General features: G+C 43.1%; 1 protein-coding gene across 4 annotated transcripts in view; it reads right to left on the bottom strand.

Moving 5' to 3' along the window:
• FRMPD4 (FERM and PDZ domain containing 4) overlaps positions 1-24,079 on the bottom strand; it is a 507,298-nt gene that overhangs the window by 16,199 nt on the left and 467,020 nt on the right. For all 4 annotated transcript variants that reach the window (XM_057495503.1, XM_036912983.2, XM_057495504.1 and 1 more), the window contains exons 6-11: positions 20,842-20,946; positions 18,196-18,303; positions 14,461-14,592; positions 10,791-10,910; positions 4,966-5,102; positions 2,102-2,228 (exon numbers count right to left, since the gene is read on the bottom strand). In XM_057495503.1, the coding sequence (XP_057351486.1) occupies positions 2,102-2,228; positions 4,966-5,102; positions 10,791-10,910; positions 14,461-14,592; positions 18,196-18,303; positions 20,842-20,946 (729 nt within the window). The remainder of the gene's footprint in view (positions 1-2,101; positions 2,229-4,965; positions 5,103-10,790; positions 10,911-14,460; positions 14,593-18,195; positions 18,304-20,841; positions 20,947-24,079) is intronic.

The raw sequence follows: 24,079 nt of genomic DNA, 5'->3' as shown, positions 1-24,079 counted from the left end.
TGGGGCAAGGACTCTGCACGAGGAACCCAAGTACATTGCCCTGTGTTTGGTGTCCGGAGAAAGGGCTGTGGCAGTATCCAGATTAACCTCTTTTTATTTGGGGGGAAATGTATGGGAGCCTCTTAAGTGTGGACATGCTGGGCCAGGACCCTTGAGAGGGAGACCAAGATGACAAAGGGTCCACTGAACACCTGCTCGTGGGGCGACTTCCAGAGGCCACTGGGGTTTTCCAATTGCCATTAGGGACAAAAGCGGGTTGGGTACAAATTCTCCCACAGCCCTGGACACCCACCTGTAGCAGAGTCTGGGGGCTGTTTTGAATACACTCCTGCAATCTATGTAAAACCTTTCAAACAGGCTCTCTCTGCCCATCTCAGGTTTCTTCCAGCCACTTCAAGTTGTTAGGGAAAATGAACTTTCTAAGCCTCAAACATTGTGGAAATGTTTGAACTCACTATGTAGGTCTCTGTTTTATTAGTTTACCTCCAAGAATCTATTGAGTGTCCTGAATGGTTCACAAATGAAATGTGACCCAGATAAAGTTTGTAAAGACTTAAAAAATGTAGATTCCCACATGAAAAAATGATTGAAAAAAAGTCCCCGTTTCATACTGAATGTGCCAGGAATGCTTTTTAGGGGTGAAATTTTCCAACCAGGGGCAGACCATCAAGAACCAATGACTGTGACATTCTGCTTCCGATTGCAGATGACTTACTACTCCATCTGCTGACTATACCTGAATTCGCTGCCTTTTATGTCATTGTCCTTTCGCACTGTTCATCCATCCTACTTCTTTCAAAAACCCAAAGCACTTTGCAAATTGATTTGAAAGCAAACTGCTCCTTCTTGGCTAGATAAACTGACCTTTATGGAAGGACAGTGATAGATAGATTGACCTTAGAGCAGTTACCTGAATCCAAAAGCAATGGGCCAGGCTTGAAAAAAACTCCATCAGGTCAACGAAAAGCAAAGAGCTTTGGGCAAATCAGAGCTGAAATGTTAAAAACCTTGATCCAAGACATCCTGCTGTATTTCTATGATCTGAATGTTTACAGACACTGCGAAGTAAGTCAAAGGTGGCTGATAGTGTGTTCAGCCTGATTTTATTTAAAAAAAAAAAAAAAAAAAGCCATGTGGTAAGGAGGGAATAAAAAGATGCATGCCTTAGCCAGTGAAAATGACTTAAAACCCAATACCAAGACCTAAGAACTACCCACGTAAACAGTGAATTACATCAGAGTCACACACGTCCCTGTGGCCGGTACCAACGGGGAGGTGCTCTTGGGTTGTTAACACTGCTTCCAGTTTTTATAGGCCCAGTATTTTAAGTCTCCTTCTCTTTCTTCCTACACCCTTTGCTTTTTATTACCTATAAACATAACTCTCTATTCTGACCCACAGGATATTTAAAAATGTCCTTTGTCCTTCTACTTGATAAAAAAAAAAAAGAATAAGATTTAATTCAGAGCATGTCAGCTGTGGGGTGACTTTGTTCCCCAGGGCACATGCTGCATGTCTGCTACATGTCTAGAGACACTTGTTTGTCATGATTGAGGGGGTGGGGCGCTACTGGTAGAGACAAGTGGCACTGCCCGCCACAACGCACAGGGCAGCCCCTCTCCCCCAACAAAGGCGATCTGGTGCCAAATGTCACCAGTGCTGAGGCAGAGAAACCCTTGCTAGTTAACACGGTGCCTGGTCAGCAGGGGCCCTTGCTGGCTGCTGTGCATTTCAGCTGGTCTGAGTGGTAAGCAAGAGCACAATGGAAATGTGAGATCATTTTGCAACTCTATCCTCTCATCACAAGGTCTCAGAGGCTAAGCGAGCTTCTCCTACATGCACGCACTCATGAACGCGAACACACTCCGTACAGGAAGGAGTCCAGAGCTTGCAAGCAATAAACAGGTTTCCATAAGAACACTTATTTTTCATCAGTCCTAAAAACGTTAATAGTCAAGAAAAAGGGGGGTTATACAGTGCTACTGCTTCTGAAAATCTGGTGCTAAGTACTTTATTCACGGGCTAATTTTAAACATTTTCTAAAGTGCATGCAAGCCTCTCTCTTTAAAATCCATTTTCTATTAAGATGTAAATGTAATACCTTTTTACCCGGTGGCACCAAGTTTTGATTTGCTTTGACAAGGTGTGAAAGTGCTTTCTTTATGTTCTTCTCCTTCATGCTTTGCAGCACAGCAGAGGGAAGAAAAGTCTCTAATCCCCATTCTTTTCTGCAATAAAGATCATATCTTTAATTTCACATTCTTGTGATGGCTACTTATCTAAGACAAAATGGCGCTCTGAAGTTTGTTGAAACATATGAACTCTTGGTAGGCAGGGAATGGAGAAAAGTCCCCAATTAGGGAATCAACCTTTAATTTACACTCAGGAAGCATACTATTTCTGATCATTAATGCATGTTTGCATTTTAAAAGAAACATATTCTTCACTCTCCAGAGAGAATGCTAACGAGGCATTTGGGACCAACGGAAATTGAAGAGATAGTTCATCTGACCCACCTCTGAATCTCCTAGAATTCATTCACATATCTGAGTTTGTATTTCCAACACCCATCTCTCTCTGTCCCTTTGTTTATTCCCGTTGTCACCTCTCCCTGTCTGTCCACTTCGTGTCTTTCTCTCTTCACTTAGGACAGATACAACTCCTTTGTGGCCCACAAATTCTTCCCTCCCCATCTCCCTCATCAATGGCCATTTCTCTACAAACACACAGTTCTTTTGTCCCAGCCAGATCGCGTCTATCCAACTCCCTCCGTCAATGTTTTTTGCTGGGCTGGGTGGAGTGCGGCTGGTGGGGAGGCAAGGTGGGGTTCATGACCGTCATGTATGCCTGGCACTGATGGGGAGAGGCCAACTGCACTCACAGGTGTGGATATACAAGCAAAACAAAGAAATGGGACTAGCTTAATATATTTTCCATTTCCCCAGCAATGACCACAATCCTAAGAAGGTCCCATCTTTTGAACTCTAGGAACTCTAGTCTGATTGGCTATGTGCCCAACCAGTGTCTTCTAAATTATAAGAAAACCTTCAAGGTGACTCTGGGTAATTTCTCCTGCTCCAGATCCTCTCCAAAGAAGGGTAGGAAGACAGCCTTCCCCCTCTTGACCATTCACATTCTTCTCACTAGTTAAGATAGTGCTTCTTGTGGTCCCCATTTCCTCCTCCTCAACTGGTACTTACTATCTCCACCCATCATTCGGCACTCTTACAGGCTACCTTACAATTCTACTTGTACCATTATTTCAAACCCTTACTTTACATATGTTTCTAATGAGAGCATGAGCTCTCCGACAGCCAGGGTTATTATTTATACTTACTAGTACTGTCGACTGTCCTTGTGTGAATACTATATAAAATGTTCAATGAATATTTGTCGGGTGAATGAGTTAATTACTGAGAACATTATTGAAGATTCTGGAAGATTCCTGTCAAGATGGTTACCTCTGGGAGGTGTCTGACTGTACCATGTTCAACCTGCTAAATTAGGGTATATAGAGTAGGAGCAGAACTGTGTTTTAATTGTCTAGAAACCATCTCAAGTTGTGAAGGCCACCCTCTCAAATGAGAGCCAGTTTCATCCATCCCCGGGAACTTCAGAAAGGGGAGTGGATGAAGGGGTGACTGAGCTCGAGGCCACTTTATGAGCTGAGGCCCTGGCTATGGTCACAGCACACGTGGCAAGAGAGAAAGAGAAAAATCTGTGGAAAAGTGTGGCCTGAGGGGAAGGCCAGCCAATCCCAGACCACACACAAGGACTTGTCCCCACCCAGCATCAACAGGATAACTGAGCGTGACAAGAACAGTGGCACTGGAGTCAGCAAATGGGTGTTCTAATCCTCCCCAGCACAGGCTCATGGACCTGCTGGGAAGAAGGCCTTTTGCCACCAGGAGGGTCAACCTGGCCCTGTGTGATTTAGAGGCTTTGCAGACAGCCCAAGGGCAGCTTCTTGGGGAGGTGGATGTTAACAAGCTTGCACATGGCTTGGAGGTGGAGATGGAGAGGGCTCTAAGGCTCTTAGCATTACGTGGAAACATGGCTTCAGCCGGGCCATGATCTTCGGAGTATGAGTGTTCCTTTCTCTTAGCATTAGAGCTGCCAGGCGTAAGGAGTGAGGCTTTAGGCTACTGAGTGACGTGCCACCGTACCGAGTGGGCGACGGAGGGCTCTCTTGTAAAGGACGGCCCCTTAAGTAGAAACATCAACTAAAGCTACACAAACTGTTTTTTTCTAAAAAGGGGATCTTCTCTGCCAAAGAGGTAGTATACTGATGCTGCAAATGGCGAATTCGTCCGGAGAAGGCAGTCACAGTTTCCAAGCGACAAGAGGTTCATGAAGTGGGGCTTACCTGCCCACTTGCACAGATCTCTTCTACAAATACCATCCTTCCAGAGTGTGACTGAGAACATGGCTCTTTGTACTGCACTTTGATTAGCAGCTAAAGGAATCTTGGGGTATGCAGACCACTTTCTGAACACACGTGCTTCAACTGATCCCTGTGGAATCCCACTGCCTGGCTTCCAATCCTGCCCCCTCGAGTTCACAGCCAGTGTGAGTTGGGCAAGTTACTTCATCATCTGTGCCTCAGTTTGCTCGCCTATAACATGGCGCTAAAGTCCTACTGATCTCGTAGGGTCGGCATGAGACTTAAACAGCTTAATGTCTGAAAAACGCTGAGACCAAAGCTTGTTTAAGAGTTTTACAATGTATGCTTCATTTTAAATATGACCCTCATTTTAACCACAATTCTCTAGAGGTGGATTATATAAGACGTGGGTCTCTTCCACCAAAAATGAACAAGAAATTCGTGTATTTTGCCTCTGGTTAACCAGTGCTCTGTCACAAATGAGATACATTTTGGAATAAGAGACATGCATCAAAAATACACTTGGGCGTTAACGATGTGGTACCTCTGTCTCCAAAATGGCTCTGAGAGTCAACACTTACTCGATGTATTTGAGGGAGATTTTCTGCGTTTGCCTGGTGGTAACGGTTGCGATATACATCTGCAAGGCAGCCAGCCGCAGGGCTATGTCGTATTTCAGCTCCGGCCCGAATCGCTCCTGAACAACATCGTTACAACTCTGCGGAGAGACCAGCAGAGGGCACCGCTTGTCAAAGAATGGGCCGCGCAGCCTTGCCTGAGGAACAGGTGACAGGCACATCCCCAGTGTTCCACCTTCACGTGCAAGGCAGGGAGGCTAAATGTGGAAACACTTCCACTGGGCTGCTGAGAACCGAGTCGGTATGTAATTGCACATATAGACACAGAGACCATGCAAAAACATTATCATTGATCAACAAGTCAGCTGCTATTTAAATATATAGCTTCTTGTAAAAATAATTAGGACTTTTAGATATGCAATTTCCAAATACAGGTGCAGCAACCGAGCACGTGAAGCACTGGCTAGCACAGTATGGCTTCTGTAACTGCGCTGCCAGGGTTAGAATCCTGGGTTGAATCCTGTTCCTTTACTTCACTGGGGCATGACCTTGGGCAAGTTCCTTAATTGTTCCGTGTCTCAGTCTCCTCTCCTGTAAATTGGGGATAATACTGCTCCCCCATCACAGGGCTGTGGTGAGGATTAAATGAGTTAACAGAGTAAGGCCCTTAGGCTCTACCTGGCAAATGGTCAGCGCTCATCCACATTAACAGCTGTCATCATCAACTCCATTTATTCTTCTTTGTTACCACCCAGAGCAGCTTGGGGAGGCAGGATTAGCAAGGCGACGGACAGCAGCAACTCTGGATTTAAAACCACCTGCTTTGCAGTCCCAGCTTTGTCTATGGCTACCTGTTTATTTAACTTCAACCAGTTTGCTCTTGAAGCCTCAGTTTACTTATCTATGCAATGGGGAGTCATGCTAACTGCCTCACTGAAGCGGTGCGAGGATTAAATGAGATGCACATCAAGTGCTTATCCCAGTCAGCTGGTGCACTCGGCAGAGAGTAGCTGTTGGAACCCTGGGTAGCCCGGTGGTGACTGCCCCCGCTTTGGCTTTGACGGACTCATTCCATGTTTCTCTGCTTTACTTTGCTCATCTGTAAAAGGGCAACACCTCCCTCACTGGGTTTGTGTTGAGAATCAAACTGAAGAGTGGCCGAGAGCATGTTGTGACGGGTGAAGTCCCGTATGACCACAAGGGATTGCTTTTAGGATGGCATGCTCGCTAGGATCCAAGGACCAGCTCAGTGCTGATGGGAGCACAGCCCTGCTTAAGCATATTCTGCCTGTGTGTTCACTTATTTTTGTTATGGGAAACTAGGCTCTTGGGCTAGAAAATAAGGTATCTAGCCTCTTTCTTCCTTTATTTTTTGCCAGGTCCCATGAAGAATTCAAACAGAAAAGTGTATCAGGATTCGTTTGCCTCCCTTCTGAGAGAAGCACATTTATGGCCACCTCATATGTTGATTTTACTAAATGGGAACAAGTGCCCTTGTATGGTACAGAAACCAGACTCTGCACACAAATTCTGCCCTTCCAACATCCAGCCGTGCCATACTGGCACAACACACGCGCCTACTCGCAGCTTCAGATCGTCCCTTCACTCCTGAGGCCACATTCTCTCCCCCTCCATCCCTAATGCAGCCACCCACCTTTGCTTCTCCTTGGAATCTCCTTCAAACTGCAGAGCACTCCTTGCTGGAAGTGGGCCTGACCTGAGGCGGGAGCTGGGGCGGTGTGAGTGAAGGCTGCTCTGGAGAGCAATTCCAGGCTACCATTTGCTGTTTGGGTTTACCAGTTATGCCCAAGTGCCCAGCATTGTCTGCAAAGGGGAGCCATGGGGCTGAAGGCCCAAAGGGTCATTTCATGGAGTCTCATGAGGGATGAAGGTGTGGAAGGCAATTGGCACAGTGCCAGGCCATAAGAGGCACTGGATGTTTGCTGATAAATCATTTTGATAAATGACTTTCTTCTATGACTGCTACTGCATGACCGATTTGAAACAGGGTTTTAGCATAGAATTTAGAGACAAAAGCTCCAGGTTTGATCACAGGCTCTGTCGACTACTAATAAAACAGCCTTGGACATGGCATTTCGTCTCTCTTGAGTCTCAGTTTTGTCTGAAAATGGACTCCAGGTTACTGGTACACCTATAAGGATGTTTCATAAACTGGAATGTGCTTTACGAAGGTGAGTCATCAGTATGAGTTCTCCGAAGACGTGTGACTGGGACTGCTTTTTCCTATTCCCTGCTATACCCTGTATTTAACCGGACCTCTGAGTCAATTTTTAGTCAAAGTGATTAGTTCACTTAATTCCACTATATAATCCATACAGACTGAACCTAGAGAATCAGTATGAAGTCTGACTTTATATTTTTGCATATACATTTGGCACTAATCCTGTTTTTCTTATTCTCACATACATTTAAGTACAGATACACAAGCCAGTGGTGGTCACCGTTTTGCTAAACGGAGGTCCTGACAGACTCTACTTTAGGCCTGCACAAAGTTCACTTAAAATGAGCATGTTAGAGGTTAAAAAGGAAACTGATACCACTAGAGTGCTGGAAAGCATAGGTATTATTTTGTTCACTAACAGGCACGACAATCTTTTTCTTAATAGATAGTGGACAGGTAAATGTCAGCATAGCTCATAATTATGAATTAGAAAAGTCTAAATTATTAGGGTTTTCTGTGAATATAGATGCTAACATCTGTATTGATGCTATATATCATCTGTAAAATACCTCATGGCCCTTTAATGATGAGGGGATAATAGACAGTATAGCTACTGAAACCTGTTTCATTGTCGTGGTTGGTCTGGTGAACGGCTACTGTCCCTATTAGGAACCCACTAGGCTGAACTGACTTTTGTCTTTGTGATGTGGTATATATTGCTTCCGCTTCCTCTTTTGTTCTCTAGGTTCATTTTATTGCATCTTTCTAGTACCTAAATTCAACGTGGGCACACAGCATCATTTGCAGATCCACTGGCTTCTGTTAGACAGTTATGTTATTTCAGACACACTGTGCATTCTGTGAACACAAGGCATTTCAGAACGAAGAGTCTGATGCCAAGAAATTGTCACTTCCTATTTTCAGTGAAAGATGTGTAAGATGATGGCAGCTTTATGTTGGTCTCTGTGGTTCCCCCATACATGGCTTTCCACCCCCTGCACTGGCTACTCCTTGAAGGGCTGTTTAGTCTACCACGCATGATAAACTGGAAGCAGAAACAGCATCAGTCTTCTGCTAGCCCCTGGGCAAGATTCCCGCATAGGTTTTCCTCTTCTCAGGACAGTCCCACAGGTATAAAACATGTGTCTTGTGAATAAGAAAGATCTCCATGAAGCGCGTTACATTTGAGCAAACACACCTTAAACAGAAGCTTGCTTAGCAGCACTCCCCCCTCCCCCGAGACAAACACAACCACATTCTTTTTTAATAAATGCAATGGGCTTGTGATGGTTAAAAAGGAAGCAGCATAAAATAGTTTTAAAGCATCATCCTGTTAATGGGATGAGTATGTAATTACAGAGAATGGCAGCCGAATGCATCTCCTCGTCTGCAGCCATGAGCTGACCGGCACCTGTAACTATTTATTTGCAACTGACAGGCTGAAAAACACAGCCCACGATCTGAGCTGCAGTGGCAAAGCCCTGGGTTGGTGTTCAGCAGAAATGTGGGGAGGACACAGTAACCAATCTGCTGGGAATTGGGCTGGCTGCTTCATACAGTCACATCTGGGTTACTGGGCCTACTGGGGGGCCGGGGATATTACTAAGGGGTCCAGGTGACCGAAGATTAACATTTGAAAAATTCAAGTCATGACAGTTTCACTGTTCTGGGTAGAAAATAGTATAAAGTGCACTACACATTTCTTTGCTTGACAAACAAGGTGTACTGAATAGGAGTTGCTTTTTCCTGATGACTCGGGGTTATCTTCGTGATCTTTAATCATCCTACTGAGCTGCTAAGTACCACAGTCTCTTCTAAAGACCACTGAGGAGGGAAAACATTTCATCAGCTTTTTGTTTAGTGTCCCCATCTGCAGGAACGTTCTAGTACATTCTGCTTCTTTCTTCTCTGATTTAATTTCTGTTCTCAAGGGCTTATTGTCACTTGAATTTATGTCACCTTTCCCAGCCTTTGGCATTTATCTTCCCTCTGTCTCTCTGCCATCTTCTACTTATTTTCTTTTCCCACTCAACTTTTTAGAGATTACAAAAGCTTTGAAATACCCAAGAACATACTGAGAACAGTAAAACAAATACCAGTGTATCAATGGCCAAGAATTAACAAATGGTTTCTTTTATTTTCTTTTTCCTACCCGCTTTGCTTTTTATTTCTAACTTATGGCCTCTGCAATCTTTTCCTGATACCGGTGTCCCCAGCCAAAGACAGAGTGGGTTGTTTTTTTGTTTTTGCCACAATTTGGCCTTTTCTCCCTTTTTTGTGGGATGAGGTTACATTTAGCTTTACAACCTCTTTGAGTAGTTCTAATGCTAAATGCCTAACATTAGGTAAGTGGGTTCTTGCTGTTTAATGTGATTATCCTGGGAATTTAAGTGAGAGTAATGCAAAGCAGTTACAGAAAAATACAGGAACATGTCCTGAGTATCAAATGGATTCCCTTTGGGACAGAGTTTCAAATAGCCTTGTTTCCTTTTTTGAGAATTATATACCAGAATCAGATACAAACAGTCTGCAAAGAATACTATCTTTTTAAAGTTTTATTGCCTTGAAATTATTCATTCCAGTATAATGAACACCTACATTTCAGAACAATCTTAGCACCAAATAAATGAATGAATAAGTAGGGCAAATGCCTTTCTTAAGTAGAATATCAATTAATAAAAGAAGAAATAACAGAATTAAGATAATCATCATTTTCAACCATCACAATAATAATGGATTCAGGCATGAATCAGAAGTTACTTGTTAATTACAATAAGAAAAGTAGTAACTTCTAGTTGGATACATTTGGAGAATGTCACCTTAACCATGAGTCAAAGATAACCTTGTCATTAAGGGGAAAACTGACACCATGTGCCTCCTCATGGGGTGCCCCAAGGAGGCCACAAAATCACTCACGTTGTGCTTCTGCCCAAAGTGCATAACCTCATCCCACAGGAGAAACCATCAGAGAAACCCAAACCCACATGCTCAGAGCAGTACTCCTCAGAAGGGTCCAGGTCTTGAGAGTCAAAGACTGAGAAACAGTCCAGATATAAGGACACTGAAGTGACATGACAACTAAATGCAAAACGGGTTCCTGGAGTGGATCTAGTTTTAGGAATAAATTGAGATAAATGACATTTTGGGAACAGTAGGAAAACTTTGGACATGGATTGTAGATCAGATAATGGAAATGCATGAGTGTTAAACTTCCTGATTTTGTTAATTGTACATGATTATATAAGAGACTGTCCTTGTTACTAGGAAATACACACTGAAGGATTTGGGAGTAAATGAGCATGATTTTGGTAACTGACACTCCTATGGTTTGGGAGAAAATTGGGTGTGTAATGGATTTTTTTGGTGGGGGTAACATGTGCACACACTAAAGTAAATTGTGGTAAACTTAAAATTGGTGAATGTGGGGAAAGGATATCCAAGAGGTCTTTTACTAATATGGCAACTTTTTCATAAGTACAGAATTATTTCAAAATAAAAAATAAGCAAACAAAAGAAGCACCATGGTATCATTGAGCTTGGGGTGGGGGACAAAGAGAAAGATCTCAGATGAAAAAATTTAGGTACAAAATCCACAGTTAGTCTTTCCCATAACAATAATATAAAGCATGCCCAAATTCTCACATACCTGAACATAGAGATACTCAAAAGCAACTGGATCTCTCCTTAAAAGGTCAATTGGATCCTTTGGGACAAAGCTAATTCGGAAAAGACATCTCATCTTATGGGAGCTGGGCCTCTGTGTCACCTGGAAGAGCAGACCAATCACAATAATGCTTCAGTGCGGAGAGAAGTGGCTGATGGCACAGAAGCAAAGGCAACCTTCTTTGGACACCGAGGAAGGGAGTGGATGAAGTTGTTTGTGTCGGTCACTGACACTCATTCCCTGAAAAACGCTCATACCTCATGACTTGGGGTGCGTTCCCCAGAGGCAGACCCTGAGATGAGGGACTTTCCAAAGAAGGGCTCCCAGGAGAGGCCAGGAAGGGAGGGGGAGGCAGGCCAGGCAGGAGAGGCAGCTGAGCAAGGAGGCTCGCTGCAGTTTGAGCCCTGGGGGGACTTTGGAGGGTCACTTACACCAGAGCCACCGGGAGCACTGATGGGTCATTGGCTTCTGGGTGTGGCCGCATGTGTGGCAGGAGCCTGAGGGCAGTCCCGAGGAAGATCTGTAGATGCTGGCTGTGTGACAGCACACCAAAGCTCGGTGGGGGGCCCGGCGGGAGGGAGGGGGGTACAAAAGGGGACCCAGAGGGCGAGCGCAGAGATGGCCCACTACATTCAGTACCCTACAACACTGCTGTGGGGTTTTCCTAAACTGGACTGCAGACTGTGGCTGTGAAAGCATGGCAGTGTCAACTGCAGATGACATCATGTTGGAAAGTAAGAAGACAGAAGTTCTAGCTCCTGTGCTAAATCCAGAGTCCACAAGTTTCCAAACTACCCCAAACTTCTGATGTCATCACACTGTCCAATTGTTCAAAGGTGCTTCGAATACAGTATAGGTTCTTTCAGTGTGAAGGGCCATGGCTCACTGTGTTTTCCTTTTTTCCAGCACAGTCTGTGCCGACCACTAGTTATTGCTCTCTTAATTCCTTTGTAACAAAGGGCAATCAAATCAATGACTAGAAGGCACTTCACCAACAGCTGAAAGAATGAGAGACATGCGACTCCAAGACAGAAGGTAAAGGCTCTTCGACTTCATATACTTGTCACTACTTGTATACAGGGGCCAAATCTGGCAAAGTTAAAATGTTTGGGAAATGCAATTTAAACACTCAAAAATAGCAATAGCTTCACTGAGTCCCACTGTATGTGTGTGTGTGTATTCATCAATATGTATATCTATCTATCTATATTTTTTCCCCTCTACCTTCTTACAGTTTACATCACCAACTCTGTTGAGAAGAATTTCAATGGGAAAACAAACCCTACTTTTTAAAGGTATATTAGGCAGATGGGGAAGTAGTGACCCTGGCCCAGTTTTCTGCTGTGAGCAGGACAGGAAAGCGGAGCGGACTTGGGCCCAGGGGTGTGGGTCGCTCATCACTGGCTGGTGGAAAAGCAAACCAGGAAGAAGGAATATGGGAACCTAAGAGACCTTGGTGCCAGGCAGGCCCACTGTTGGGCTTCACAGTGACATCATAGGGTATTTTCTCAGAAGGGCTGCACTGAGGTTAGGAAGAAGTCAGGGGTTCATACAGGAGTGTTTGCCATGCAGAAGTTTAGTTTCAAACTGCCAGAAATTCAGGTAGTGTTGCTTACAAGTTGTTTTAGGGGTTTTCATGAACATTAAATGCTTTTCAAATGAGCTTTGTTATTAGACAAATTTCTTATTCTTACTCTCTTTATATCATATATTTTATCGATCAAGTTTTTATTCTGCACTCATTTCAAAGGCATATAGCTGGTTTGTTGCAGGGTATTTAAATCAACAGATTTTCTTTTCTAAAGATAATACTTGAGTTTTCGTACTTTGCTTTTAGTTCTGATTAAAAAAACAAAATGAAGCCTCTCCTAAAAACACAAAGGAAGATTCATTGTTACAGCCTTTTTGTTTCCTTCTAATATTTTATAAGAAATTCAGGAACTGGAAGCCAATCCAGAATGAGAAGATACCTAGCAGCAGAAGACACTTTGAAAGAATGTCTATCTAGTTACATCACCATGAGCTTTCCTGTAAAGGCCATGTAGTGGGTCGACGTTCAGAGGGAAAGATGAAACTAGAAATACCAAAGAGTTGTGGGAGGCTTCATTAGCCTCATAGCAACTGAGTGCGCATATCCCCTTCGCATTTACTGCCAGGAGCTGAAGGCTGTTTACTGCAAATACCTGTGACCACCTGCCGGCGCAGTGCACACGTGCCCAGCTAGGGAGCACGTGCATGGGAGTGGCCCCCCAGCACCAACGACGGAGCGTCGGCAGACAAGCGCCTGAGCCCCAGCCCTTTGGGTGGGATGCTGCGGAGGCGTGTTCCCCGCCGGCTCCCAGGGCTCCACGGGAGGATTGAGCGCCAGCTGCCCGCAGCAGTAATGGCTTGACAGCACACCACTTCTACTGGTGTTCCAATTTTCCCCATTTCCCTTCCCATTCCTCTCTCTAAGTTTCCCAAATAAACCACTTGCACCCAAATCCTTGTCTTAAATTGGCTTCTGGAAGAACTCAGGGCCAAACACCAACCTTTCCCATGTGGGATTCTGTACGTCAGGGGTTGTTCCTCTATAATGCAGCATAAAATAAGTCAACTGTTTCCAAGGAAGAGTGTTTTGGCACAGGTTAAAACAACATACAATCATTAGAAGTGATATTTTAAATACACTTTAAATGTATGGGTAGATTTAAACTTGATAAAATAGGTCAAGTCAGAGGATACAGATCAAGACAGAGGAATAAAAATGAACACAAATGATAACTCTGCAACTAATTCATTGCATGGAGTTTTACTGGACCAAGAGTCAGGGGTATCTGTGGGACCCCAAACACGGGACACCAGATTTTAATTATGTGACAACCGAGAAGCCCTTCAGCCTGACAGCACTTTCCGCCACTCTATCCATCTGAGGGGGCATCCACTCTCTGCTTCTCCCCCTGGCGGCCCCTCGTGCTTCCCCCTGAAGTTCCCTCACCACCGAGCTCTCCTACCTGAGAGGCATTTGTTGAAATCCCTTGACTTCCAACAAAGAATCTCTCTAACTTCTGCTTGTATGGAATCACAAGAAAAGTGAGGGTGCCACACAGAATTCAGCAGCCAAGCAGGCTGCTTGTCTCTCCAGAAAACAGATGGGGGTGGCATCGTGGTAATCAGAACTGGGACACATTGGTGCATCACATATTTACAGTGGGCAGTGCTGGGGCATGGATTTCAGGCTTCCAAAAATAGTTTGAAGTATGCACCCAGGACTTAAAACAACTAGATAAGATTTCAGCTGAATTTAAATATTCTCAGAAACAATTCAGATTTCATTCAAATAGTTTCAAGAGATAAAGTATCAAAGCAGATGAACAATTTATACCATAACATAGAATATAATTCTCCAGAGACTTATTGCCAGTAAGTAGTTGCTGAGGCATTGCTAATTCTGTGAGACAGACCAACAGCCCATCTACGAAAAACTGACGAAAAGGGAAACATCATCTGGCGGTGTCAGAATCTGTTATGCAAGCCAGTGCTTCCTCTAGCGGGGACACCCACCCAGGGCTGCAGGGGACACATGAAGGATCTGAGGATGGGGGAGTTCTGGAAGCGGGTGGCCTCTGTGCTCAGTAGCAGTGTGAGCAGCTGAAGCTGTCATTTCACACACCTGAGCTAGAGTCTCCTGTTCATGGAGCAGGAGCAGCTTGGGTCCAGCCCCTTCTGTCCTCTGCTCCAGCATGAGGGAGAAGTGTTCAATGCCTTTGATGGAGAGCTTCTCTTGAAGGGTTAAGATGACATCCTGAAAGAGGGAACATTAATAAGATGCAATCAAAATCAAAGTAGCCCCAACTTGTGGGGTTTACCACGACCACAAAGGGCTGCTCAAAGAGGCTTCATATCTTTAAATGTTATACCTTCGGTTGATTCTGTAGCTCGATGCTCTGAAGATCCAAAGACATACAGAAATGAGGCCTTCCTTTTCTGGCCTTTTTCCTGGCCTCACCAACCCAAATCTTTATGGAGCTCAGAAACAGAGAGGCAACCCGGTGAAGAGCTGGAGAAGGCACTTACCCATCACATCAGGTCTTAACTTAGAAAGCTCATCAAGAGATTGTGCAGTGCAGTCAACTCAGGCCCCCTTTCTCCTAAGTGGAGTGGAATTAAAGCACCTTGGAAAGTGGTCTACCCCACAGGGAGACAAAATACCGCCTGAAGGCCGAATCCAGCCCACTGCCTGTTTTTATAAACAAAGTTTTATTGGAACACAACCACACACCTAATTATGTATTGTCTATGGCTGCTTTTGTACTCTGCATTGGCAGACTTGAGTAGCTGCAAAAGAGACTGTGCAGCGTGTGAAGCCTCAGCTATTTGCTGTCTGGTCCTTTATAGAAACAATTGGACAACCCCTGGCCTACCCTTTTGTTAAGAGCACGTGGCAGCGGTAAGGAATGTGGGCTCTGCAAACAGTGGTTTCGACTCTCAGCTCTACTATGGGTTAGCTGTGTCACTTAAGGCCAGTTATGTAACCTTACGGTATCTTAGTGTCCCTGTGTATAAACCGGGGATAATAATTAGTCTTCCAGACAAACAGCAGGATTACATGAGCTCATACAAAGAACGCATTTATTACAGCACCGTGTGGTGCAGAGGTAGGGCCCTATAAGAATGTACATATATTACCTTTAATTTTAAATCCATGGGGACCAGTAGAATGAGCAAGCTTTGTCAGTAAGCCTTTAGAGGATTGAACATTTATGATCAGAAGGATGTTCTATACCCAAGCCCAACATCTTTACTGCAGTGCAAAAAAATGACCTCAACCGTTACTTTTTTACATAGTAAAAAACTAGTAAATGATCTCTCTTTAAGATAACTTATGCTCTGATAACTAAAAATCCTGGAGCAGTGGTTTTCAACCCAGGGCGATTTTACCCTCCAGCAACATTTGGCAATTTCTGGAGACCTTTCTGGTTGTCCAGTGGGGCTGGGAGGCTACTGGCATTGAGAGATGCTGCTCAGCCCCTGAGGCACAGGACAGCCCCAACGACGAAGAGGTATCCGGTCCAAAGTACCTATCACGTCAAGGAAGAGAAACCCTGCCCTACATAGAACTTACTTTGCTGATCTTTCTGAGGTTTTGATTCTTCTCTATGGACCTTTTAAAATCTCTTCAGGCCCTTTTAAAACAAAGACCACATACCCGCCCACCACCGAAATCACCATTCAACAGAAATGCCTTGGCTACAGTGAATTCCACAAAAAGATTCTGTTTCATTATTTTTGCTTACAGCCCAGAAAAGAGAAAACAAAACCACCCTTTGTATGGCAACACATACTTTATAAAACAGTCTCCTGAATCACCAGGGAGGACACTGGGAAAATTGATAGCAACGGTTTTTCCCTATTGCAACTCTGTAGTAAGAATTTCAGCAGCGTTTATTAAACAGTGTCATATCCTTTTCATAACTACACAATTGCTATTTACGCCCACCAGCCTGGGTCTGTTGTGATAATAAGGCTGTTGGGTACAAGCTAAGCTAGCTTTAATTTGATGTGAGCTCTTAGCATTGCCCCGTCTTCTCACTGCCATTTGCCAACCCTAAAAGAAGTCAAACTTAGTCTAGTGTGGATTCCTACAATAAACAGGCCAGAGGGAATTAAGAGGGCTCGCTTTTAAATTCAGATTTATTTTGTTAAGAAATGCACTCAAGTCTTTACCTATATCTTCAGGTGGGGCAGGGGGTCCAAAGGCAGGGAGCTTTTCTGACTAGTCAGTATCAGCGAACAGGCCACAGTGCCAGAGGGAACTGTAATAATGCAGCAATATGGGTTAGGCCGGGGTCTTCCCAACCACAGCCCGGCCTCTGGGTCAGATCTGGCCACGTCCGTTCATTTACATGTTGTCTGTGTACCTTCACTGGAGGAACGCAACTGGTAGCTGTATACCTGGTCTCTGCTGTGCCATGCACGTCTGCCCATTGGTGATTCTCATCTGTGTCCATTCACTGTAACAAACTATGAGTTTAACAATTTGCTGAGTTCTGTGAGTCCATCAAGTGAATTATTGAACCTGAGGGTGGTCTTAAGGACCTCCTGAACCCACCTGTCTGTGGCTGCTTTCATGATACAACAGAGTTAGGTAGTTCAAGCAGATACCAAATGGCCCACAAAGCCTAAAATATTTACTCTTGAGCCCTTTGCAGACCCCTAGGTTAGGTGATCAGTAATTACAATAACATCTCATCATAAATTGATTTTGACTAGGAATAAAGGCAAAGGATTTTTTTCAGTCATCACCATTTAAAAGTAGCAGTCTCGTATGAAGGAAGTTAATATTTCATCTGGAATGACTTAAGGATGATTTAAATTCTCCATCTATCAATCTACTAATATTGTCTGCTCTATTACCTGCGAAATCACTATCTATTTTAAGCAATTCAAAACAAGCTGCTTGCTGGTATCATGGCAATAAGGGTGCACAGTGAGTGGGCCTCTGCAGAAATGCTTCCACTCATGAAGAAGAAACTGAGCATTAGGGGTTGACTACTGATAGACATTGTTAACACAGAGTTGATATTCTCTTGGTACATTATTGTACAGATCATCACTAGGTACCTTTTTTTTTTCCCCTTCAATAAAACCTTTTTTATTGTGCCATTTGAAGAAACCCTATTTTAGGCTGATGGAGCATTAGGGAGCAATCAATTTCTGAACACACTTTGTCCAATAAAAAGGAGAACATGTACTTCTTTTAACCAGGAAGGAAGCATGGGAGGAAAGAACTCATACGTTTTGTTATTATCCATTATGTGAAACTTACCTGTGGCTCTGAAATAATAGGACTGTTTTGTGACTCTTGTGTTCACCCCTTCTCCTAGAAGCATGCCTCATTTGTTTTTTTACGCACCATTTCCTTGAAATTGGTTACAGCAATTAAAAGTAAATGTCATTTTTACATAATTCTAACCCTTGTTTTTGCTGGACAGTAAAGTAGCAGATATTCAATTAACAGCTAACATCTTAATCTTCTTGGTGGCTGACATTGCTGAGAAATCATGCTGACTTTAGGCAGGATGCCAAGCCTTCTTGGTGACAGTCATGCTATTTTAATTAATGTGCAGTTGCATTACAATGCCTAGCCCTAGTGGTTCTTCACTTATATTGTTTTGCAATACACACACACACACACACATGCACACACAGAGCAGAGTCTTCTTAGTTTAAGCTTTTTGTTTCGGCCTATTTTTAAGTTTTCACACATTACCTTATTCGGAAGCAACCGACAAAACTCAGAAATAAATGGATAGCTCTGAAAGGTGTTGCCACACAAGACGCAACACTGCAGCCGTGAGGGTGTACCTGGCAGTGTCCAGGTACAGAGATCAGCAGGTCCTCTTACCTTTATGGAGGTGCTGCAGTCAAAGCGAAATGATTTGGTCTGCCCATTTTCCAGATAGACTTTCAAGACATTTGGCATAAAAAGAAGTGAATTATCCTTAACAGTTTCCTGTTTAACAACAAAAGGTAGGGGTGTAAGTCAGTCAAATTAGAATTCTGCTGTTTGCAGAAGCAGCACATACCGACAACTCACTTTAATCATAACATAGAAAAAAACCCAACTGAACACTCTAAGGTGAACAAAGGTGGCCCTCTGGTGCTATGAATTCAGTTGTCCATCATAAAAAAATACTTTTACAGATATAAAAAACTCAGTTGATTCAAATAAAAGACTCTCCTCCCAGAAAATTAATCAGATGAGTTTTGCTGTTGTTGAAGTCAAGTTTTCCCATTGGAAAACACAATTACACAAGTAATTCCACTGTAAGTAAGCCACAATGCTTGGGACTACAAGCCCAGACTTCAGTGGAGCAGCATGTCTTGAGCAGAACAAGGACCATCAAAGATGATGTTTCATGTGACGCCTGCTGCTGCCTGGCAGAGGCCAGGAGAGTGAATCACAGCCTTAATGACCTTTGGACATCAATTTAGTTTGTGAAATGATTTTTAATCCATTTAGGCATCCTTGCCAAGCTCCGAGGAACATACAAGGAATAGGTTAGCATGCTGAAAGAGTAAACTACTAAGTCCTTAACAGATCGATCATTGTTTAAAAATAGCTCAAAAAGAGATGCTTGAAACAGGTCCTAAAGTAAACAACAAAAATGTATTTCTTGGAATTTTCTCTTTAATTGGAAGTGGGAACCTCCAAGGGGGAGAAAGAAGCTGTGCTGGACAAATTCCGGACAGCCACAAAATGAGCTGTATTGTTCACATGTAGTGGGTCACGTAGTCACAGAAGTCGGGGAAAGCTCAGCAATCATGAAACCATATGCACCTGGTTTCACACGTGAGGAAACTGCAGAGGAGATGCCCGGAGATTTGCTGGTATCCTACGGTCAGTCCGTGTAAATTCAATCCCTAGGTATTTCCATGAAGGGCTCCATGCCTTTCAGTTCCTATTTCTTTCTCGGGATTTCCTCTTTTCCTTTCCACTTCCTTGGACCTCACACAGGACTTTTCTGCTACCTAATTCACTGAGTTAGTTTGGCTCCAAGTCCAAAAGAAACGACACACAGTGACTCAGAAGAGCCAAAGCAGACTGGAAGTGAACACAGTCACAGAGCTTGAGGAGCAGACATGTGACCGAATGTCCTGGCCTGTGGTGAGGCAGCAGAGGCTACAGGAGATGATCAACGGCCAGAGCTGTCCCCATGCACCAGCTGCTTCCAAGCCTGGTTATATATACCACGGACAAGGTATAACTGCCACAGAAGCTTCTAGAATCATATTCTCTCTAAAGATGCAAAAAGTGATGGCCCGATTTCATGCTTGGAAGGTTGACAAAAGATGACGACCTTCTATGATACAGGGATTCCCCTGTAACTGGAACCTTCCAGCCTTGAATTAGGCCAGTCTGGTGAAATGGTAATTATGATAACTCCACATCCAGAGTGACAGGGATCCACTGACACAAGCGGAGCAGACCGTTGTATGAAAGGGGTCAGAGGAGATGGGGTGGCAGGTGGTGACTGGGAGGACAAGGCCACGGCTACAGTGCTTACAAGGGCAGCACAGAGACAGCCTTAGGAGCATCACGACAGATTAACAGATTGGCCAGCTCACCCCTGGACTCCAAGTGGGGCAGACACAGCAAGTTTTTAGCTAGAAGACACCTGGACTATGACTGCCTTGCTCATGATGTGCAGGCCTACATCTGCAAATTCAGATCCAGGAACACCCTCAGGGAAGAGTTTGTGACCCATCACAACCATGTCATGGGTGAGGTTTTATCCTTGTGAATTTATTTAAACCCCACCAACAGCAACAAGAAAATCTCAACAACAAAAACTGGCACCTCAAAGGCCCTCGATGACAGCATTCCTGAAACTATAAACAGCATGCTGTTTTCTTTGGGAAAAAATGGAAAATAAAGCATCTTGTTGACATTTGCATTATTCATTTTGAAGATCAGTTATGTGACTGACCAATCATGATTGCTATCAAGACCTGCCGATGGTGATCAGGGAGGTATTCTTTCACTTCTGGTTGCATATATGAAACTTTTTCATCATTGTAACTTCTCTCCATTTTGGTTAGTTGAAACAATAGAGACATTTTATTGTAGATAAGGAAAAACTTAAGGGAAACCTTTCTCAAAATATTTAAAGGGCTGTCATTTGGAAGAATGTCTAGGTGGCAGAATGGGAAGAAATAAGTAGAAGTGTCAAAAACGCATGCTTTAGTCAACATGAGGCAATGTCACTGATCTCAAATCAGGGGAACACCCTTGCAAAGTAATCAAGTCTTTATTTTAACATTGGAAACATCCAAGGAAATAGTGGACTGCCATGTCTTCTAGGTATGCTAGAGGAGCCCATCAGGCACAACCTGCTGATTGCTCAAGCCCTTTACATCCCTGAGCCTCGACACCCCAGTGAAATCCAACAACCAGTTCTAAATTGATCATTCCAATAGGGCTACCCGCTCTGGTTAGTGCAAAGCCCCTACCTCAATGACACTGAGTCAGAAGCACGTGTCAACTCACCGACACTTGGCCATTGATTATGACCTCCTCGGAGAATCGCACTTTGACTGGATTAGACTTTAATCTTGCCTTTTTTGCAGCACTAATAAATGCTGATTTGGGAGACTACAAAAAAGAAAATATTTTAAATGATTATTGGTAACATAATGCAACCTTGTAAGAGTTGTTTTCCATCTTTATCCTCCCAGATATGCAATATAATTCTAAAAAGTTAAGTCTTTGGTGCATGCCCAAATGCAATTGAAACCCTGTCATGCTCATAAAGTAATAAATTCGATTGAGTCACTAGACCAGAACTGCAAACAGCATGTTCCATGTTCCTACTGAGGACATTTCCAAGGATCTTTTTAAATGACTGTGAAAGGGCATAAACCCTGCTTTCAATACAGGACTTTGAATACAATGGAGACGTAAGACAGTGGCCAACTCTAATGTTGGGTTTATGCTGAGTTGATCATTAATTATCTATCTTAATAAGGTAAGGAAGAGCCACTGATAGTTCTCAAATGATTGGTCATCCTAGTTATTCACATTAAGAGCATACAGGCATGAGCAAGCAAGTATACACACTCACATCACACAAGCATCCATGCTTTATGTACTTGAAACCTGAGTTTGGCCTCTTGTTGACAACTTGTGATCCTGTGATCTTACTGGGCAGCACAGAGAGGCGACCCTGACTTACAATGGAAAGTGACTTCATCTTCTGCCTCATCTTACAGGCTCTTTGAATGATCTTTTATTGGACAAAGGGGTGGAATGACTCAGTTCATCCACAGAAATTGAAAAGTACAGTGAGAAAACCTGCTCAGAAGCATGCTGTGAGATCCCTTGCTGCATGATCTCGGTAAATTTACTTCATCTGAGAATCATCCTTGTTGCATTATTTTAATGAAGCCTGAGGGGAAGGGAAATCCCATCTACTAGGTGTCTACTATGCAGCCACTATTCGTTTATTTTTAAGAACTGCATTCTCCAATGAACCTAATATAGAGGTGAATATTTAGTTTGAACCATACAATTGCTATTTTATAGATTAGAATGGTCAAATAATGGTAACTGCATACTGTTGAACCTGATGTTTCTTAGGCTATAGTCTTAAGAGACTGAGGCTATTGTGTAAAGAATTCTAGTAGGTGACTCTAAAATCAACACAGAGGCTCAGCCTTCTGTATGTTGCATTAATCTCAAGGCACAAAAGCCAATTAGGATGTCCCATACTTTGAATTTCAAGTGAAAAAAAAAGATTCTAATCTTTGTCAAATACAGGTATACTTGAGATTACAAAACAATATGATGGAATGCAGAAACCAAATGCGGCATGCGCATACAGTGGAATGGTATTCAGCCACAAAAAGGAATGAAGTCCTGACACATGCTACAACCTGGATGAACCTAGAAAATATGTTAAGTGAAAGAAGCCAAGACACAAAAAGGCCATATACTGTATGATTTGTTTCCATTTATATGAGATGTCCGGAATAGGCAATCCCTAGAGACAGATGGTACATTAGTGGCTACCAGGGGCTGGGGCAGGGGAGGATGCGAAGTGACTGTTTAATGGGGATGGGGTTTCCTTATGGGGGTATGAAAATGTTCTGGAGCTGGATGGTGGCCATGGTTGCACAACACTGGGAATGGACTTAATGCCACAGAATCGTACATTTTATAATAGTTAAAATGGTAGATGTATGTTACGTGCATTTTACTATAATAAAATAAAACCACTGTTTAAAAAATCACTATAAAACGTGTATGCAGATTCCTAGGTAGAGTTTTGCTTTAATACTGGAAATAATCCTGTTATTTCAGAAGTTCTTCTCCATACCCACCCCACCCTTTGCTCTGAGCAATGTCTTAGGGAACTGGATGGATGGAGGGATGGTTTGGCTTCCAGAGTATCAATTCCTCCATTTATGCACGAAGTTTTAAGAGAATGGCTGTCATTTTCAAGAAAAAAAAAAAAACAAAGAAAAAACTAAAAGGACTCTGGTGGGCTTTCCCTCAAAAACTAACACTTTGATCGTGGTCAACATGACTTGTCAAAGTCCTACTACAGAGTCAAAGTGACGTGACCGTGGTGCTCTCATTGGTATCTTTGTAATTATGGGCTTTGTTTCATAATGATTAACGAACATATCATACTATAGGGAGTGCATTTGCTTTGATATGCCATTTTTTAGCTGAAGAGAAAACATTATTCTGTCTTAATGATTTTTAAGCAGATGATATTTACATTGGCACAATGAGTCGAGCACAAGTGAAGCCGGAACAGACACTACTAATTAGATGAGATGTTTGAATGTGGTAATACCCCACTTCCCCAGCACTGTTTAGGACCTAAGTATTTCACACATGTTGAGGGTGCCAGGTACTGAGTTATTCCTCTATGTACCTGAATTTTTTAATGCAATATTTTACCATATTTTGCTCAAATGTTCTACATAATTCCTAGTCTCAAGACAAAAGTATATTCAACAGAACTTAGTTCTTGATGCACAGTATTTGATGTAGACTCTTAAAATGAAGTGATGGTCCTATGGAAATGCATTGGGTTACTTGCCCCTAAAGGAACTGGCTGCACACAGCAGAACTTGTCCCCTGGGGATGCTTCCCTCTAGCCTCTGCAGCCATAGCACGCCTACCTCTTGTAGTTTCATTCCCATGTTTATCTCCCTAGTGACAAACTTGGTAATCTAGGAAAACCAGAAAGGAAACTAGATAGCCAAGGTATTTAGTAAGTATTATTTTATACATATTTTGAAGCCAACCGACTTGGGATAAAAGTAACTAAGAATCCACACAAGTGCATTTTTCTTGTTCTGGATTTGTGACTATTTCATATAAGATATTTGGAACATACATTTTAAAAATTACTTTTTGGCTAATGAAAAGCTCTTCAGGTCTGAAGGTGACTGGCTGGGGTTATTTGTGGTACATGAAGTAGGTAAACTAGTCATGACTGCAGTTTTAGCTCAGATCTGGCCTCGCAGCTCAAAAAATATACATTGTGCACCACTCAAAAACCTGATCAATTAATTCTTAGCAACCTGCAGACCTATAGGTGCTGATCACAGGCACTTCATATCCTGTGGTGAAAATGACAAGTAATTACGATTAAGAATAATGAGATTCTCCTGCTGTTAATTAATTTTAAGATTAGAAGGCCTCTAATCAACCCCTGCACTTCTTCCCAAATTTGCTGTTGCCAAGGTGGCTGCAATAGATGTGTAGCATT

This window comes from Manis pentadactyla, chromosome X, assembly GCF_030020395.1.
Source record: "Manis pentadactyla isolate mManPen7 chromosome X, mManPen7.hap1, whole genome shotgun sequence".
Taxonomy (NCBI): Eukaryota; Metazoa; Chordata; class Mammalia; order Pholidota; family Manidae; genus Manis; species Manis pentadactyla.
Note: the sequence above shows the minus strand (reverse complement) of the source record. Positions and strands in the feature narration are given on the sequence as shown.